This window comes from Trachurus trachurus, assembly GCF_905171665.1.
Source record: "Trachurus trachurus genome assembly, chromosome: 12".
Classification (NCBI taxonomy): domain Eukaryota; kingdom Metazoa; phylum Chordata; class Actinopteri; order Carangiformes; family Carangidae; genus Trachurus; species Trachurus trachurus.
In genome coordinates, this window is record NC_139908.1 from 18005432 (window position 1) to 18026762 (window position 21331).

At 40.7% G+C, this 21331-nt stretch overlaps 1 protein-coding gene across 3 annotated transcripts in view; it reads left to right on the plus strand.

The window, feature by feature from the left end:
* Positions 1-13848: 13848 nt before the first annotated feature.
* The window catches only part of sfswap (splicing factor SWAP), a 50111-nt gene continuing 42628 nt past the window's right edge, over positions 13849-21331 (plus strand). For 2 of the 3 annotated variants that reach the window (XM_083983082.1, XM_083983083.1), the window contains exons 1-4: positions 13849-14198; positions 15918-16081; positions 18279-18410; positions 20322-20398. In XM_083983082.1, coding sequence (XP_083839208.1) covers positions 13999-14198; positions 15918-16081; positions 18279-18410; positions 20322-20398 — 573 coding nt within the window. In that variant the 5' untranslated portion in view covers positions 13849-13998. Of the gene's footprint in view, positions 15454-15917; positions 16082-18278; positions 18411-20321; positions 20399-21331 lie in introns of all 3 variants that reach the window. The other variant, XM_083983084.1, reaches the window with a different exon arrangement.

The following is a 21331-nucleotide window of genomic DNA, read 5'->3' on the forward strand; positions in this document are numbered from 1 at the left end:
GCAGTAGGTTCGTTACCTTTAATTGTCGGTGTAAGCTATTTTTAGAACGGAGGAGCGGAGCGTCAGGCTGCTCAGGGCTACGCTATGGAGGCTAATGGAATTTCTTGGTTTTCCTCATCAAACTCATCAAATACAAAATCCCAAAACTCCAAAACGCTTTCGTGGACAAGTTGTGACCTGCACAATCACCACGCTATGAGATAATAATGGAACGTTACGAAACGGAGCCGTTTTCGAGGTAAATACAGGGTAAATACAGAGTCTGCTTGCTGAAAAACTGTCCCTGAACGCAACGCGCATCAGCGGTTTTGCATGAATTTACCTCTAAAACAGCTCCGTCTCGTAACGTTCCATTATTATCTCATAGCGTGGTGATTGTGCAGCTCACAACTTGTCCACCACAGCCTTTTGGAGTTGTTGGGTTGTGTATTTGATGAGTTTGATGAGGAAAACCAAGAAATTCCATTAGCCTCCATAGCGTAGCCCTGAGCAGCCTGACGCTCCGCTCCTCCGTTCTAAAAATAGCTTACACCGACAATTAAAGGTAACGAACCTACTGCTATGACTATAGCGATTATGGCAATGGGCCAATTTGCCAAAATGTTGAACTATCCCTTTAAGGAGTTGACTTGGCAGAAAATCAATTTGTAATTCATAATTATGTTTTTATTAGTGTACAATCACCTGAAAGTAATTGTGCTTTCATTCAGCATAGAATGAGGCCTTTATATGTCAATAGGGAGTGGATGTTGAAATGTTTCTACAGAATGGACTAAACACAGGAAAGGATTGGTGAGGGGATGGGGGTAGTGGGTGATCATTTATAATAGACAAGATGAACCGCAGTCATTTTAATCAAATACGCACAAAGCCTACGTGTAATGTGACAATTACTTTGTGACTTAAAGTGAGACTGTTACTCAAAATGCCACATTTTACCATCAAGTCACATTAGCCTAATCACAACTGGGATCACACACAGAGCATATTAAACTAGATTTACTCAGTGCACTGTCCCTCAGCTTGGTGATGACCTAATTCACATCAGTTTACCCATTACTCATCACTGGAAACTCATATCAATTTCATAGCTGCAGACAGGCTGCATGTCATCCTGCGCAGCCACTGAAGGTGAAATGTTGAATATGTATGTATATTGGGTTTATGTGGGGGTGTGCATTTATGGAGCAGTGGATTTCCTGTTAAATAAATACATGGTGAGACGGTATACTCACAGAGTTAAGGGGCAATTCAAACAGTGTTCCCCTCTTTATATGCTCTTCCCTCTAATTATCCATCAGTTTGTGTCTCTGCGCACGTACACGATTCAGTTCCCCTGTGTTTATGTACTTTCTGACTCACTTGAGGACAGATACTAATCACCTTGATGACAAACCTTGGTCGCTAATAAAAGCTAAAAATCTGTCTTAGGTAAGTCATAATCACAGCATTAATCACTCAGATATTGTGAAGAAAGTAGATAAACAGCCCTACAGGTGGCAAGCTCAAAATATCGCGTGTTGTACACAATCCTCACAGAAGAAATCCTGATGGATTAGCAGGGCCTTGTTAGAGAGGGCCATAAATATTCATAAATTAATTTCCTAATTTGTTTAACCCTACCTAGAAAGGTTTGCTCTGTGTGAAATAATGATAAGAGCCCTGGGGTCCCATTAAGCCTCTGACTAATCCCAATAAATCCACTTGCCTCTGCAGTGCGATCCAACTTGACTCATCTTGGTCCTAAATAATAGTGACAGGTGCGGCACGGAGACATTTGTCCTTGTTGGCTCATGTCCTGTCCAAACAGTCAGTCATGGAAAGGATCACCTGGATTGATTACATGGACTTTGACGAGACATGTCTGCATGTGTGATACAGCGTGAAGCCGATGATAAGGACTCAGAGGGTCATTTCTGAACGATGCAGTCCAACATCAGAATGTTAAAAACACAAAGGATAGATGTTGCTGACTCCCAGGAGCACGTTAGTCAGCCACAGCCACTGTATCAATCATACAATCCACGCTTGTTCAATTCACTGCTGGATGCACTTTCCTGCAACGATAAATTCAATTTTCATATACGACCTTATTATGCAGCCATGTAGATTTTTCTTTCCTATCACCCTTGTGAATTTTGAACGTGTTGTGTCAAGCATAACAAGAAAAAAGAAACAAAGTGTCTAAATGTGGAGAGATTTGCATTTTTCATCCATTCTGCATCATGCAGCTGCTTGATGCAAAAGGTTATGGATCTCACTACATTATTCTCCACAGAGGCAAATCTATCTAATGTGACAGTTAAATCCTCCCAAAGAACTAAACTCACTAAGACCAAGGAACAAACTAAGAGCATTCAAACCTTTATGTCCTGATTGTGAGAGATGTTTGCTGAGACATCTTCCATTCTAGGCTTTAAAATGTTACTCAAGATGCATTAATGCAATTATCTAGGCATAAACTGTAAATGTTCTGTATAAATCACCCACAGATAAGACTAGAGATCATGCAGAAAGCCACATTTAAAAGCATTGAACATTGGACATTAAAAACACTACATACTAGTCCGTTATATATATTACTCTATAAATATACTGCTCAAAGTCAAAATGCACCTGCATCTGATCCAGTTTCTCTGTTCAGTGAGACTCCTGTGTTCTGATGGCAGAATAAAGACAGGACAATGCAGCCTTCTATTCACCACATCTTTTCAAAAATATAAAGACCTGTAGAGAGAAATTTTCAAGCCCTTTTTTTTTACTCCCAGTTCCCAGCATGGACACACAAAGCCTTTTATTGAGGCTATGTTGACTGACTATAAAGAATAGGCACTTGGTTGGATCCCGAAATTATACCATAATACCTGCTTTCAATGGCACCGCAGAGTTTAACAAGAAAGAATGGGGTGAGTGACTGTGGATGAAACCCTTATTCACTTTTATGTACCCAATCCTGAAGAGTTGATGTTGTAATCCTTCATGCTGTAATACTGTACACTGTGGACATTTATACAGAAGCTCATTCGAGATGTTAAATGAATGATGCGCTAACACATAAAAATGCATTTACTGAACTGACATGTGCTGTTAGACCATAAGGCAGGTACCAAACCTGAAGGCAAAGCCCACACTATTCCAATGTGGACCCTGCACAGGTTTGTCCACACAGGGTCCACATGCCATTTGACCATTTGAGCCCCTATATGAGCCTCTTGGCCTTATCTGGGCATGTTCAATTGTAGGCTTAGGGCAACCCAGCGTGGCCTTGCCCACAGTGAGCCCAATTTGCTGCCTAAAGGCACACAGGCCCCAAATGGGCATCCTTGCTGGAACCATACACCATGAACCAGATAGATATTTGCTCTCTTAGCCTTTTACTATTCACTCATTCTTTTCCAATTGTCATGCACAACTAGTACTATGAACAGAACATCACCAACCACTAGGCAGCATTTATATTGAAAAAAAAAAAGTTTCACTCTGGTCTTCTCTGGCAACTTTTAGATAAAACGTACTGTTAAATAAATAGATCAAAATTGATAGAATATTGTAGGTAACAGAACACCTTGCTTTTTGCCAGTCTGTGTTGGTATTCTACCCGAGGACACAAACTCAACACATAATTTATTCAGAAATCATTTAAAGAAATTGTAAATTAACAGTCAGCTCTGACAGTGCCACTATTCAGTCAGTCAGACACTGTCCTTGTGTACCTGCATTCTCGCTTTTATCTTGCTGGAGTGATTCATGTTTCTTTATGGTTATATGTGGGTATAGCTTTTTAAGTCTGTTGATTGCTTTTGCTTTGCCTCAATTTGTATAATGTAGCACATTGTTGTCTTTTTATGCATATTTACATTATTCTTCTCCATTTCATGTATTGCATGTTTTTAATCATCACTGAATTTAATGTAGCAAACTCTTTTCCCATACAAATAGAATGGGCTTTAACAATAGACGATTATGCAAGTATTTACAATCACACTTGCACAGGCTTTTCTTAAATGTGAAATGTTTGTAATGTACCGGTACTCTTATGTTTAAATTAAATATGTTAATTTTTTTATGCTGGTGTCCTTGAAATAATTCCTGTCTCAATGAGATTGACTTTTTACAATGAAGGATTTAGCTGTAAAAATGGCATTGCATTGCATTTATTTTAAAAGATTGCATTGACCCTAACCCTAGCCCAAAGTATTTCATAACTGATTAAGGACGGGTTATTTTACAATACCCATGAAGGACATTTTTGTCCAGTACACATAAGTCCACTTTTATAAAGTATAATTGCAGAACTTCAATGGATGCTGAATACAATTTCACAGTTGAAATATATGGGAACTTTTAGTGCATACGAATAAATGAACGTGCGTTACTGCACAGGAACATATGGTGCATTAAACAAGTAAATCAAATGCAAGTAAATCTTGCACCCGACTGCAACCTATACCTAGTACATCTCAACAATGCAAAGATGTTCTAGTTGTGAACAGAGTTAGAGACAAAAAACTTCAGACATACATTTCTGCTGCAGTAGCCTACTGCAGGTCAACCTTCAAACAATGGTCTCTGCCCTTCTTGTTTCTCTCTCTGCTTTCACGAGTGTGTTATTTAGTCTGAACCTATAGACAAATTCTAACAAAACACATTAAGGGCTTGTAAATAATAGAGGGGAGAGATAAAAGCTTTGTGGCAAGGGCTACAAAGCCAGCATGCTCTATCTCCTTTGTATCACTGGAGTATACCAGCTCAACTATGTACTTCATTAAGTTTTATGAGTTACTCAGATTTTCTCTTGATTGGATTTTTCAATTTGAATAGAGCTATTGTTTGTGTACATCATAAAGACATCAGTTATAGCCTATTGATCGGAGTGTATCTCATTCTCTCTCTCTCACAGACACACACACACACACAACATGTGCAGTGTATATACTCACATATTCCTGTAGTACTCCTCATAGGTTGATACATGTAATGGAGCTGCTGCAGATGAAAAAAATATTTAAACTTCAAAAATGATTTAGAAAAAAAATGAAAAAAATCCTCTATGTTTTCAGTGGCAAGAGAAAACAGTAATTCCATCAAAATAATATGAGAAACAACTCTTGTCCAGGTTGCTATTCATTCCCAAGTATTTTTGGCTACAGCGCATTCATCGGAGAAAACAATGGGACAGTGGCTGCTTCCATTCCACCATCTGTCCTGCCAGATTTGTGAAAGAGATTACTAATACAGAAGCATGCTTGAAAAGAAGCAAAACTGGGGAGACTTAAAAATGTTTTCCATTATTGATTTTACCTGCCTAAAAATATGACTGACGTTGAAATGGAATGATTTACTCCAAATCAGTGACACAATTTCAACAAATGGTAAACTTTTCTACATCTCTATCTACAAAAGAAATCAACCTTAATCTTAAAAATACAACTACTGCTGTTTATAAGGTCACTAATTCTCAAACACATGACTCAGTCTTCTATTTCTTTTTTTCTATTTCTCAGTCCATTTCTCTTTTTTTCACTATTCCATCACCTACTACTGTATAGCTACACCTACACTGGAGAACACTTTTCTCCACCCTAATGCTGAAACAATTAAGGGTAGTCCTAAATCCTAAAGATAGTCCTTCATTATTGCATGCAATAAGGAAAGATATTCTGTAGCCTGCAAGCCTGCAGGCATACTTACCGTACTTTTCCCCATGTGCCTGAGCATGGCCAGTTTGGTTCGTTTACACTTGAAAAAATACAAATCTTTTGTTATAGTTCTTTTCCATAGACTTTTTGTAGGGGCTGTAAGTTTTCTCTTTCACCAAATGTGTTTTTTCTTTTACTGGGAGTGAGTGGGTGGTGATTTTAGCTTTACAGGAGCTTCAGAAATCATTGTGTTTAGCCTACTAGAGGTTATACTTGCCCCACTGGAGAGATACCCCTAGGAGAGTCAAGGAATGTAGTGTTTCATCTAGAAGACTGGTAAACAGCTGTTCATTGTTGCCAATAGCAAGAACAAAATTTACGAATAGCTCCCTTAAAATATAGAACTCCCATGCCCAATACCCTGAGTTGTATTTAAAAAAAGAAAGAAAATAGGCACGTAGGGCCCTAGTTTCGTCGACCAGGTGAAGTCTAACGTCAGCGCAGCTTCGCCACGCCAACGGGGTGTGGCCCAGGTCCATTTCGCAAGTTTGGTGGGCCGCGCAGTCAGATTTACGCCAGCGCAATCCCTCCCCTCGTCCCTCCCACCGGCGCAAACGGCAAAGAGGGAGGAGAGAGGGCGGAAGGGAGACAGGAGGAGGAGAGAAAGGCGTGGAGTGGGTTTGACACAGCCGAGTCAGATCTTCACCAATCAAAGGAGCTCCTCTCCTCACCTTTAACTGCGCGGCGGGTGATGCGCGCTGCAAGTTTGTCATTTTATACTTTGACATGGACGGAGGAAACAGCGACGCCAGAGGCCGAACCTCTCCCCGGAGGAAACAGCTGTTTCCCCGGAGGTCCGAGCTCAGAGTGACCAACAATGAGTTTACTAATAATAATACAAATATCCTTAATCAGGTTTGATCTGATACACTGAGAACCCCTGCCCAATAGTATAAGAAACAACAACTAATAAACTAATAAAGAAACTCACATTTATTCAAACCCTGTGCAAGATGATGAGACAAAGATAAACAAACACCATGCGTAACGGATGAAATCCGCGTAAAGGACGCTCTCTCTCTCCCTCTCTCTCTCTCTCTCTCTGTCCGTCTCTTTTTTTCTCTTTTTTTCTGTGATAGAGAGTATACTGTAGTAGGCTATATACTGACTATCTGATACCGAGGCAGTGGTGGTGGACTAAGAGAGATGAAGATTTGTGTTTTGTTTTTCATTACGGCTGCCTGATGCGGTCGCTGGCGTTAATAAATTAATAAGTAAATAAATAAATAAATAAAGCGATCATCACAAGGGCAGAGTGGTATCTCAACACGGCAGCGACATGCAGTCATTCACCCTCAGTCCTGCTTTTGGGACATCCACAGCTGCTTTTCAGTGCCAGTTCGTCCCTGCTGTGTTACAGTTTTTCTCTATTGGTTTGGCTCAATTCTTGAAACAGAAATTACATTCTCAAAATAACATGGACAAATCTCCAAACCACCTTGCAAATGTTAACAACAGAATGGCATTTCTCATTGATTTCATCAAATTGCAAATGTCTTAGTACATGTCTCAAGTGTCTTAGTGCATCTTTGCAAATGGTTATGTACAAGTACCCTAGAGTTAGCACAATGAGCATACATTTAGCACATTTTCCAAATGAATAGATCTTGCTGATCTAAGCTGATTAGTTGATTCTCAGTCTAATGGTTGCTCTCTCCAAAACATGTCAGCATGATTTCACTGTGTAAATCATCATATGCACAATAGTCTGTTCAACTGTCAAAATTAGTCAACATAGCCTACTGTAGGCTAATACCATGAAAACTATATGAATTTCTTGCAGCATTTCATAAATTCATGACAGTAATTGACAGTCAGGTGAAATTAGAACTTGACTAACGAAGGAGGAGTTCCTACATCTCAGATGACCGGTTACATGCTGCTATTCCGACATGCCGCTATTTCAACATTGATTTCTAATTGTCGGAATAGCGGCATTAACATTATTTTTCAAGCGTCCCACTATTCCGACATTTTTTTTTTTCATTGTCGGAGTAGCGGCACTTCACTATTTTTCAGACATTCCGCTTTTCCGACATTGATTGATTACCTTATAGTCAGACGTGTCCTTCTGATTTTTTTTTTTTCATCTAAGACACTGTTTCTCATACACAAATACATATTAGAGAAGAAAAAACAAACCCTCCAAGTTTAAAAACACACAGGCAGCTGAGATTTGGGAGGTTTTTGTTTTTATTGTAGCTTATTAAAATGCAAGATCATTTTTCTGACTGATTTATTGCCCGATGCCGTGTATCTCGCTTTCTTTCCCCCGCCCTCCACCCGTTGTCTTTGTTGTCACTTTGTTGTCACATTGTAGCCGCTCCACAGAGCGCACATGGCTAATTAATATGCACGTGCTGACCATATATGGTTGCGTCTAGGCATTCCGGGGGCAGAGGTGTGTTCACGTGCGCAACTGCGCACCATTCTTGGATCCCGTTTGATTTATCAAAGAGAAATTGTGGAGAGTTGTGCACGCACAGTTTGATAGATCTGAAAAAGGTGTAAATATTTTGGATATCTTCTTTCCGTAGGCCTAAGCAAAAAATGTAGTAGGCTAGCAGCAGTTTTACACTGCTTACTTACAGTTTTGATAGGCAAAATGAGGCCCCAGGCCATAAGCCCAGAGGCTCACAGCTGCAGCTCCGCGGCTCATCCGCGGCGCTGTCCGTGGTGCTGAAGGTGACAGGTTAACTTGACAAACAAACTGCAACATAGTTCTGTTTGTTTATCATGTGTGTCAGTTTTGTTTGTGACTTGATAGTTGAGTTGTTGAGATTAAGAACATCACTCCCTCATCAAACCACTGATAGGCATGCTGAAAAGAAAAGAGAGAGAGAGACGCCTGGGTATCGCAGCTGTAAAAAAAAAAGAGAGGAAAAAAAAGACGACGTGTCGGAATAGCGGTATCAAAAAGTGTCGGACTACCAGCATGTCTAGATAGAGGGATGTCGTAATAGCAGGATGTCTAAATAGAGACATGTCGGAATGACGGGATGTCTGAATAGCGGGCGGACCCCCAGATGACCAATCAATCAGCTGTTTAGCTACCTGACTGGTGCTGTCTATGATTGTGAATGCTGCCAAACGCGTATATACTGTATAGAGCCCAGTTTAGGCCCGTACAATACCCAAAAGCTTCTCATTTTCTTGGAGCACCTATACACTGATCTGGTCCCAGAAAATGAGAGAGGACTGGAAGGGCCTCACCTCCCACACTATGTGATAGTGTGGGACAATGTCAATTTCCACCGAGGCCCGCAGGGCCTGGTTCACCAGGCATCCAAGGATGCTCATGCAGCTCCTACCTCCATACTCTCCCTTCCTGAATCCGATTGAGGAGTTTTTTTCCGCATGGAGGTGGAGAGTGTATGAGCATCGTGCTCAAGACCAGAGGTCCCTGCTCCATGCCATGGATGCTGCGTGTGATGACATTACAGGGGATCAGTGTAGGGGATGGTTGCGTCATTCACGCCGCTTTTTCCCTCGCTGCATCGCGAGGGAAAATATCCGCTGTGATGTTGATGAAAATATGTGGCCAATCAGAGCGCAGCGTATGGATGGTCAGGAGGATGAAGATGGTGGCCAGGAGACAGAGGGTGATGACAGTGATGGCCAGTGAAAATGTCTCTACTCGTGAAACTTTGTTTACTGCACTATAGGCTTGGTAGGCCTATATTTTTTCTGTTTTTTTTTGTGTTCATATTTCATACATGTACAGAGAACTGTAGGCCGATACATTTTGTTTTTACAGTACATAATCTTGAGTTACTTTATGTAGGCTATATGTGTGAATAAAAATGGTTACAATTTCCTTGGCAATATGAGTGCAGTGTGTGTGATGTCAAACTTTGGAGGCTGCTCTTACTGTAAAGTCCTTTTCTTAGGTTTTATACGTCTCTGCCATAGTGACAAAACATCTAAGCATTTTGACTTGCAGTGCTCACAGAATGCCACAGGGATGATGCATTTTGGGGGCACCGACTACTTACATGAGAAAGAAGTTTGGTTTTGACACATAAGTAAACTGTTTTGGGAGAGATATGAGGTTCTGCAGCTCATCCATGGTGTTATGCTGAACCATCCAGTTTATTTTTGGTAAAAGCACTAAGTGAATGCAAATGAGCCAAAAGCAATTGAGAAAGATCTTTGCCATTTTGATGGTACTGACACTTTACATGGTAAAGGAATCTAGTTTTGAAGCATGTGTGAACAGTTTTGGGAGAGATATGCGCTTTTGCTAGTGAGCTGTAATGTTGTGCAGAACTGTAAGACTGTTTGGCCAAATGGTCTTATAGTTTTAAGAATGTAATTTCTGTTTCAAGAAATGAGCCAAACCAACAGAGAAAAACTGTAATTCAGGTGGAGTTTCCTTTACGCGCCGACAGCCTTTGATCTCTGCTTTGATCTGACGTCAGATGTGACGGGACAATCTATATAGATATAAATTCACGTGTTGATTCCATTAGTTGCATTAAATAGTGGTTATTGTGGATATTTATTGCATTGAAATGTGTCTGGAACTGTGAAGATCTGCCTGTGAGGTCTTGGTGACGTGTGTGCACTGCAGGTCAGTCAGCCAAACTTGCACTGCACCTGCTGCGCTCCGCGCTGCGCTGAGACTAGACCTGGTTGGAGGTGGCGAGCTTTCAGCGCAACCTCGGCGAGACATTTTCGGACGAAACTTCCACTGCACCAAGCTGAATCTGTGACGCCTCCCCCTGCTGCGCGGCCACGCCTATCTCAGCGCAGCGCGATCTGCCAATCTTCCAATCTGACTTTGCGCTAGGCTGCGCTGGTCGAAACTTGCATTAGACCGGCTGCGCTACCTTGCGCCACCTGCGCTGCGCCAGCAAACTAGGGCCCGTAGTGTCACACATGGATTATAGAACTAATCAAATGAAGGTCTAATCTAATGAAAACAAATTGGGTGGTGTGTAGCTACCATGGAAATACTGTCTTTTCCTCATTGTCTTCTAAAGCCAAGTAGTCCTTGGGCCAAGACTCAAAATTTCACATATCGGTATCACCTGGGAGGGCAAATTCTAGTTGTGATTTTTTTTATTCCTATACACTCCTAGATTAAGTTTTGATATGATAGACCTTGCTGACTGGCAGCTTTATAGTATTTATCACCTCTTAAAGTAATAGACTGTTGCTGTTCAAATAGATAGATAGATAGATAGATAGATAGATAGATAGATAGATAGATAGATAGATAGATAGATAGATACTGTAGATAGATAGATAGATAGATAGATAGATAGATAGATAGATAGATAGATAGATAGATAGATAGATAGATAGATAGATAGATAGATAGATGGTGGTGCCGGCTCATAGAACAACCATGTGGTGTGCACATTAAAACAATGGATCCAGATATCAGTTCAGTCCTTTATTTTGGTAACTGAACAATGATGAACGCAGATCAAGAAAATGTGAATAAAATGGCCGTAGCCAGCTATGAGGTCACCGAGGTCCGGACCTCGGTAAAAATTTCAGCGAGAAAAAAATTGAAGAAGCCACAGCCTAAATAGCATGATAACCATATCGGTCATCTTTTATTTTGAAACGACACACGGGAAGTTGATGTATCGGCAGAATGCAGAAAACTTGAATTGAGATGACAGGCGCCTTGGTTAAAAGGTTTGTATGTGTGTGTGTGCATGGGGGTGCCGGTGTTGAGATCCTTTATCCACTAATGCAGAAACCTTAGAACAGTAGTGGTGAAAAGAAAGAAATCCGGAAGGACATTTCCTGCTAGTCAGCGGTATAAAGCTCAATCAGCCTCCTTTCATATCAAATCACTCTATAATAATAATAATAAACTGCCCCATGTGTTCAGGCTAATAGTCCTCACTGCAGGCGACCCCGGTTCAAATCCCGCGCTGAGCGGCCCTATCCTGCGTGTCATTCCCTCCCATTTCCTGCCTTTCTCAACTATCCTGTAACCCAACCCCCCCCCAGTCTATTTTATATAATTGTGGGTCATTTTGATGTAATGATGTACAGGTACTTGCTAACTACTAGCTAGAGGGGTCCAAAGTGAAGCATATTTTTTTGTCAATAATGTGAACATTTTCCACATGTTCACATACCCCCCACCACCCCCTCCGGACCTCACCAATTTCAAAACCCTGGCTACGGCCCTGGTTTTGAATGTGAAAGCCCTGTCAATTAAGTATTTTTTTCTCAGGGCTTGAGGCAGCGGATAATCTAAGGTTCTTCCTTCAAGTTTCTTGGTCTGTTGCCTCACTGTACAGTACAAAGCTCAAGTTGCTCGGGCTCTCCCTCCAAGCCCAGATATTCTGCTGTAGGTAACAACATTGTACACTCCGATCCATCATCTAAGATGGCATAGGTATCAAAGGTTTTTTCCTTGTTAGATAGTCACACTTTAACAACTTTGGGCCTTTCTCAAACGAAATCTGGTGTTTGTCTTGCGCGCTCTCTTTTTTCACACTCCCTCGCTTTCCCTCGTATCGATCTGCATAGACTTGACAAAAACAGACGCTCTGACACCATGAAAATGAAACACTATAATTCCTGTGACAACTGGCCAAGGTAGTCCAGGTCAGTCCCACGTGTCAATCACAGGCTACAGAGGTTCAGGGAAACGCGTAGGCACGTGTATTACTGTAATATTATCATTGATGACGTATGACACGCATTGCCAGGAAAGGTCCGATCTGTCTGTTTAGACTGCAGACGTATTGGCAGATATCCTATTTGTATCTGATTTATTTCCACATATAACGGGGGCCTGAATCTGATCTGACGATATCCGATTCCATGCGTATGTGACAGTTGATGGGTCCTGTCACTATGCCTCCAATTGATCATGCGCCCTGGCTACTTGGCCAAAGGGATGTCCCTTTGGGTGACTGGCAAGCGCGTGTGACTCTTACCCGGGAGGTGTGGGTTCAATCCCCACCCGGGCCCTCTTCACCTTGCCACACGTATTTGTCCCGTTTACACGTTCATGTTACAGATCCGATCTGAACTTGAGAGGAAAAAATCGGAATTGGGCCACTTGAAACATGCAGTGTGAAGAAGACAGCCTTACTTGAGCCACTTCCAGATTCAGGAGGCTGTGATACAGGTGCCGCTCTGGCCTGTGGTTGTTGGGGAGGCCTGCCATAAAGTAAAGTCTGTATATCTTGGAGGCATTCTCTCCCACTGTGGCCTTTCTCCTTGCTCTCTCCCATCATGTTGCTGAACGGGTCATGGGTCCATTTTCCAGCATGGGTGGGAGCATGGCATCCGGCTCGAAGGACCATGAAAAAACTATGATGTGTGATGTCCAAAAAGAGTGAGTAATGACTTTTAATGTGTTATTGGCCGTCTGTGTTCTTTTTGGAATTAATGACAATCTGCCTATATGGGAAAACAACAAAATGGGAAAAAAATATAAAAAGCTGCTCCTATGAAAAGGCTATCATATTTTAATGTACTTATAGGCTATTGACCCTAAAAACAATTTAGTATAGGTAAGGTTTTTCCCACTCAAGTGATACTGGTATCTGGTCTGGCCCAAGGACTAAAGTAGTTCACAAGACATGTTATGACAATAAGTAATATACTTTCTTCAATGCAATAAAATGAGGAAAATAGCCTACTTAGGCTACACTTACTCCTACAGTGAGTGACACCCAATTTGTTTTCATTAGATTAGACCCAATCCCTCTGCATCTTTTCACTTAGCCTAATTATCTTCACGTGGAGTAATGAGAATATGTTTCAAATCTTAATAATTCGTATTTGACCCATAATACTACTTTACTGACAAACAGGTCTAGCGAAGCTTTGACTGTAGTGCATGGATGTATCGGCTATCTATGCTGGTGTAGTGTGATAACCTGCTCAATCCAGATCCATAGTGCAGTTCGGCTGTGTAGCAGCACTGTGTAAAACGAATCCCCTTTCACTACGAGCACATTCGACAAAACAGAAAACTCTTATGTCTTGGCAGAAATACGACGCAACTACAAAAGCTAACATGCCTTTTATTTTACAAAATCAATTAATATAATTTAATAAAATTGATACAATTTTGTAAAACTAAACATTTCACACACTGGCAATGTTAAAAGTGTGTCGTAAATGCGTACCGGAAACGCAGCTGTGTGTACGTGCTTTCCAACATGGCGGTAGTTGGCACGTAGAAATTTGTTTTTGAGGGTAACATAGTGGATTATCGTAACATTTGGACTACCGGCGAGCTGGTTGGGTCTCTAAACCACCACTGCGCCGTCTTTACTTTACAATCTCGCAAGCCAATTTCAACTGGGATATGTATCGTCGCGGAGCTGCAAAGAAAGACCACAACAACAAACCAGTGAAGAAGGATGTGAGTGACAGTGATAAATACGCCGACCTTTTGGTGTTCGGCTATGCCTGCAAACTCTTCCGAGACGACGAAAGGGCTCTATACCACGAACATGGAAAACATCTTATCCCATGGATGGGGGAAAAGAGCATCATGATTGATAGGTCGGTTGAACAAACTTAGACCGAAACATTATGCTAACCATCTATCCTGTCCGTTAGCCTGTTTCAAAAATGCAAAGGGACCACATGGGAATTTGTCTTTCAGAAGCTTGGAAATACCTGCACCTGTCGACGATTGGTTTTATTTCTTGCCTGCTAACTTGTCTTTTGGACGTGCTGAAATGACAACAAATGGTATTTTGAAGTTTCTAGAGTAACATGCGAAGATGCAAATCCTAGCCTATCTCTGCTAACACTAGCCATGATGCTGAACTCTCTGTATGGGCCTCTAAAGCTAATTCAGTAGGCACAGTATCCTTAAACCAATGCAGCCTCATACAGCAGCATCAATTTTGAGCAAAACCTGCATTCTATCATCCATGGGTGTGTGATTATTTGCAGAGTTGCTGTGATAGACTGCATACGTTTGAGCCTACCTTAATAGGCAAATTATATTTAAAGTTATCTTGAGACAACTCAGGTTAGCCTTGAGGTGGACTTTGCATCTTGGTATGTTGGGAGAATTTCCTCTGGAAACTTTCACGCAATGCACACTTTGTAGTCGGTAAATATGAAAGTAAAAAAATGGGAGTATGATACGGAAGATGTTTCATTCTTTCTGTCCTTTTTCAAATTTGAGTTTTACCTATACCAGTGTGTACAAAAAGCAAATGACCTGGGATTTTGTTATACTGTGCTGATATCAACAAGGCCAGAGCAAATTCTAACCAAGATTAAAGTTGCTGCAGTTAAGGTTATTCAAAATATCACAATGTCATTGTAAAACTCTGGTTTGACTACAGAAGAAAAAAGTTAAAAATTGATTGGTAGTTGTCCTGCTGCACTGAAGCTACAGTGATGTCTCTCACTTGGAGGTCGCTTTAGTTAGAAAGTGAGTGGATGCAAATTATTTCAACTTTCCTGCATAATACTGCAGGTGATGGAGTTATGCATTATTGCTACCTTCACACAGAACATTTAATGAATTATTCAAACCTTTAAATAGTGCATTTGTTCTTTTGAATTGCCTTGATCTGCAGTGGCCCAACTTGTGTTTCATTTGTACAGCCTTTGTATGTGTGTCTTTATCACATAACCCAGTTTTTTCCCCAGCAAGGTAGGCTAAGGGGTCCTGCCAAAACCCCGAATGCCAACCACAGCACCCCATTTCTTTGTCTTCATGAAGAAACTGCAACTGGGAAGTGGCGTAGAGGGACGAACCCTGGAAAATGTCGTCCATTTGGGTTCTTACGGATAGGTATTTATGTGCTCGGGTTTGTGTGAATGTAACTATCTTTGCAGATGTAGAAGTAATGATGAGTGTTACGGGGTTGGGGGGGGGGTTGAACCCTGTAAGGTAAGAGGCGAGTTGCTTTGTTTGTTTTTCTTTCATTTTCCTTTCTTTTGATGTAGGGTTGTCGGTTTGTAAGAGTTTTTCAGGGCTGAAGTAGCAGCAGAAAGCTTGCTAGGTATCTTAAGAGCTCCATTAACAATTAAGCCCAATGACTTAATTAGAAGATCATTGTGTTGTCAATATGTCGAGAAATTTTCACAGCTCCTAGCATTTAACAAGCATAATCCGTCCTGAGAGACTAGAGGTAGAGCATTTTTGATGTTATATATTTTGGGTTTTAGGTCCTCTTTCCTTGGTAAGTAGGTCCATGTTGTGTCTAAAGAGATTTGTCCATTTCCTTCTGTCTAATCCTCTCAATCATCCAACAGATACGATGGGCGCGGTCACTTACATGACCTCTCAGAGTATGACAGCGGGTCATGGAACACATCATACCAGCTGTCGGAGGAGGAGGCCAGGATTGAGGCGCTGTGTGATGAGGAGAGGTACCTGGCTCTGCACACTGACCTGCTGGAAGAAGAAGCCAGACAAGGTAAGCACAGTGCTTATGACACTGGCCGTTCAGAATATTCAAAATTGATTTCAGCACATGCCCATACGGCATAAAATGATACTGAACTAAATCTTTACTTTGACTGTAGTTCAATTTGAACTTTTACTTGAATTGGTTGTTGTGTTACACACTTCATGAAGGCAAACGGCCAACCAGTTGAGGGTGTAGTTATCCTATTGCAATTATTGTCACCTTTCACCCCATCATCGTTTGACACGGTGGTGTAATGCGGTACAGCATATTTGTGACCATGCAGCCATAAACACATCGCAATGTGGACTGAGTTTGTTACCCACATATTTGCTGTGGCTAGGTAACTTCTAATACAAGAGTTAGAAATTGAAAACCATAAGCAAGTGTAAAAAACAATTCATTTATTTTTTTAATTAACGTCTTTCTTTTGAAAGGAGTGCTCTGTTTTTAATGCCACCAATATGATCATATGAGTTAAGTCGGCCAATCCATGATTGATAGCGATCATTTTTGCCATGCATTTTTAGATGGCTTATGTTTTTTCAGTTTGTCACAACTTATATTAGTTCCAGAGAGCCAACATATTATTTTGTTTTGATGGCTTTGCACATATCAGCAGATTGAACAGGATGGGAGGCTGGACTACTCCAACCTGCACACAGTGGTTTTCTCAGCAATGGACACCAGAATATCAAACAACAGGAGTTTTGTGACAAGAAACATTAATTCTGATCTTTAATGAGAATTTCACATCATTTTAAAATAGATTAATAGTGACTGACCAATCAGGTCATCCCTAATTTAAATAACATTTATATATATTTTCCATTAATATTTATACATTTTTTTTGGCATATCCATTTTTTACTGGCACAATTTCACACAAAGATGACCTGATATATACCTTCCACTAACAGATATGAAAACCCATCACCCCATCGTATTTCCCATGCTTCCGCCGGTCCCTCCCTCCAGACAGGTGTCACTTTGTGGTAGCCGAGGTTATAGGGCAAGCCACAGCTAAACACAACGACAACCAACATGGCTCAGTAGCGTGGCTGCTGCTAAACTGAAATCTTTCCAAAAGTTTGACACTTTGTTGGGTTTATCTTTGCTGTTTTCATTGACGTCTCATCACACTAATTATTTGCATTTCTGAAGCCGTCGTTTCAGCCCTTGTCAGTGATGTTTTGCTGTTTGAGGTTTACAGGGTTCACTCTCTCCTCGGGCTGTCAGTGTTTGAATTAGTGTCCCGATCTTTTTTAATCTCAAGTCCATGTCCTCTTTTAGCACTTCGGCTAATGTGACAAGTCTGTCTGTACAAATAGAAAAGCGGCAAATCTTAGTGTTGCTATGTACTTTAATCTTTGCTTCTTAACAGAATCTGATTTTCCAGTATGTCATCTCCTTTTAAGGCATGTTCAGCTTTCTGTCACTTTAAAAAGGACTCTGAGCTCAAGAGCTGCCATTTCTATGGAAATCACTTTCGACTCATCTAGGATTCTTGCATCTCAGTCATTTTACATTGTAATGAAACAGGCTGTTTTGATGACAAAGCACCCTTCTAAAAGACGGACTGAATGACTGTAATTGAATTAATAAGCCACAGTTTTAAGTGAAATATGGTGTCTTATGCCCAAACTGACAGGACAGAATGAGTCAGCTAATGATATGTGTCTCACACACACACACACTGCAGAGGGTTCATCCCCCTGGCTGGTTTGCCCTTGAATTTGGAGACCTGACCCCATTCAGTCAGGCTATTACCCATCTGTCCAGTGAAGGGACAGCAGGAAAGCATTAGAAATATTGATTGTGTTAGTGGGAATTTTGCCCTTGCTTCTTTAATAAAGATATAGTTTGCCATGAATTTCAATAGAATTGCTGGTGTCTATGGCCAAGTAACTATGTACATCATTTCCCCAGCACCATGTGAGGAAGTTGGGTTTTTTTGTATTTTCTATTGACCACTTATTAAGTTGTAAAACTTGGAAAATGACAGGCATTATAGCCGATTTGACAGAATGATTCAATAGTGAAAGTACTGAGAGACTGTCATAAAGCATTTGGTGCCAACTTGTGTAGTTGTTACCAGGGACAACAGAAAAATGAAACATCAAAATCTGTTATTATATCTGATGAAAAATGATCATTCACACTGTATCTAATTGTTTTGTGTTTTGTGTTTGATTCTTTTCTACAGAGGAGGAGTACAAACGTCTGAGTGAGGCTCTTGCTGACGAAGGCACCTACACTGCAGTGGCCTTCAAATACAGCGCTGACTACTACGACCCTTCTCAGCCCACGGAGGAAGAGGATGCAAACAGGGAACAGGGTTAGAATTCACGTCACTCACAAACTCACACAGAGTTAGTCACGCTCACACACTCATGAAGTCGGCCAGTCTGTCGCCCAAGTTGTATTGTTAAGAGCCAACTCTGCAGACGCTGCAAAAGACAGGACGTCATGGGATGGGGATTAGTAATTTCAATCAAATCTTTCTCTGTTCCACGGCGGCTCTCCCTTTTTATACAGGCGTCGATTTCCGACTCCACCGCCGGCTTAAAGGCCGAATAGCAATGCCCCTCCCATTGTGTGTTTGTACCTTTCATGCAGAACAGTGAGGAGGAATAACGGCATGACGCTCCCACCTTGAACAGGCTGTATAAAAGAGGGTGTCAACATGCCCTCTATCTGTGACACGTAGCTCGCGGTGGGCTCTGTGCCGTGTCTAAGTTTTTAGCTGCTTGACTTAGTTCTTGAATTTTTGGTGACTGCAGTCTGCTGTGAAGAACACAGCAGCTCCATCTAATCCATTTCTTCTTCTTTTTTTCCCCAAACTATTCTAATCCAGGCAACCATCTGCAGATACACACCCTCCATTTGAGGTTTTGCCTGTAGAGCACACACACAGTGTGAATGTGTCAAACATATTTTAACTTATAAATTGAATCCAATATTACACAATAATCAAATTTTGTCTTGACAGTGTCACCAATTCCTCACATATTTGCACATGATAGCTATAAGTGGAGGTTGGTCTGACATTTACTGCTAATCACCTGTGCAGTATCAACTAATGGTCCCATATGTGACTTGATCACACACACACAGGCTCTCCTGCAACTTTAAATATTTGATGTAGACAATGCTGGAAGCACTTTGTCCCAGCCGGTGACCCAATAGTTAAACAGACAAGATGCTTGTCTGTAGAGCTAAGTCAAGAGTATGAATACATTTGCCAAAGCTCCCAGAATTAGATTTTCGGGAAGTCAGGAGGTGTCACATCACACTGACTCTTAACATTTTTACCAATTTCAGCTGAATGCCTGCTATAGCTTTAGATTTGTGTTTGTTGTTACGTCTTTTCCTTGCCCCCTTTAAAGACACTGACATTATCACAAATAAAAATCGAAGTGCAAGTCAAGAACCGCCACTATAAAAATAACAATTATTGCCTCTAAAAGAGCATTTTAGGTCTGACAAATCCCGAGATGGATTATCACAACACAATTGGAATGATCGTCACTGTTATTAGCGCCTCAGTGAAAGCAACATAAGCCATGGGGGTTAATTGCAGTATGATTCATTATCTGCCCTCTGTCAAATCTTATTGTTAAGCAACCCACACTAATTATTACTCAGTCAATATAGCCATTAATTTCATGTTCTGTCAGAATAAGGAACTTAATTCAAATATGCAGTATATATCTTAGCTGAATTTATTTAAATCTAATCACATTACCACCACTGAGATATTTGATTTAAAGCAGTAATTAATGTGTAATTACCACAGACTATCTTCTTGTCTGCCTCCTGTCTTGAGTGTATGGCCACATATTAGCTAAACGTATTCACAGGGTGATTGGAAACAATGCTGAACTGACTTTGGCCAATGAGAATACATTTATTCTGGTTGCTTAGTTAAATTGTGTGATAGAAATTGACTATTACAAAATAACACATTGAGTTTAGCATCATTATCCAAATTCAAGTTAGTCTACTGTGAAAATAACCCTATTATATAACTGAAGTGATGATTAAGAGCACTTTGCTGGAGTATTTTACTGTGTTATATTTGTGTTGCAGAGAGAGAGGCTGTCCTCCATTTAAAATGTTATAGAATTAGTAATTCAGAATTAGTGTTATGTTATGGCACGACTGGTTATTGCATGGTATATTTAGTTTTTTTGTAATGAATGACTAATGGAGATCATTTTGTCTTAATGTGTCACCACTTGCATAGAAGAGACAGAGCCTGAGGAGAGTGAGGAACCATTCGTTGCTCCCCCAGGACTGGCTATCCCTCCTGATGTGGAACTGGTGAGTATTAAATATTCTGTCAGTAAATACCTGTCTGTACTCATAAATAAAAGAACAACATGCACATACAGTATAGTAGGTTAATACATTTAAGAGAAAAATCCATATACAATCCAATACAAAAAGCCTCTATTAGATTCTGCCTTTGTTTAATCTCTGGTGTTTGGGCATTATGTAATAGTCCACATAATGAGGAAAGAGATGCCAGTGTTCATCATTCTCATATTGGCCACATGTGATCGCTCCCATTTCAGCTGTGCAGAGAGTGTAGCTCATCAAAAAATGCCCATTATTGTTTTCCACAGCCTAATAGGACATGCTATATATAACATAGTAGCTAATAAAACCACCAAAATTAATATTGAGCTTTGTGCTTTAATAGTTAATATGCACAGCTAATTGATTATTAAAAACGTTTTTTTCTATCTATTCACTAATTGATTAGTTCACTAACTATTTCATCATGGTCAACCAGTAGCTCTTCATGCATTTGCTTTGTGAAATAGCATGACGTATATGTCACAAGAGTGCATACATTTGTATGCTACAAAACAACGTGTATCCATAACAGTTCGCATTGACATAACATCCATTGATAACAACAGCTGAGCTGCAATACACTGAAATATTTAAACTGCATTGCTCTTGCTCGGTTCTATTCAACGTTGTGTCAGAGAGTCTTCCCTCAGGACCAGGCCAGTACGCAACCAGAACCCACTACGACCCCCTTCAGCAGTTACTTTCTTATGCATGAGAAGAAAGACAAGCTTTAATGTTGTCATTGTCTGTGTGAATATTCAGTATATACCATGCTGGGCAGAAAACAGCCAAAACACCCTTGTGCATACATACAGGGCATGAAATAGCTGCAGCAGATAATGCTTATACGCCTCTGCTTCTTAAATTTTCAGGGTATATCCATCTCAATACATT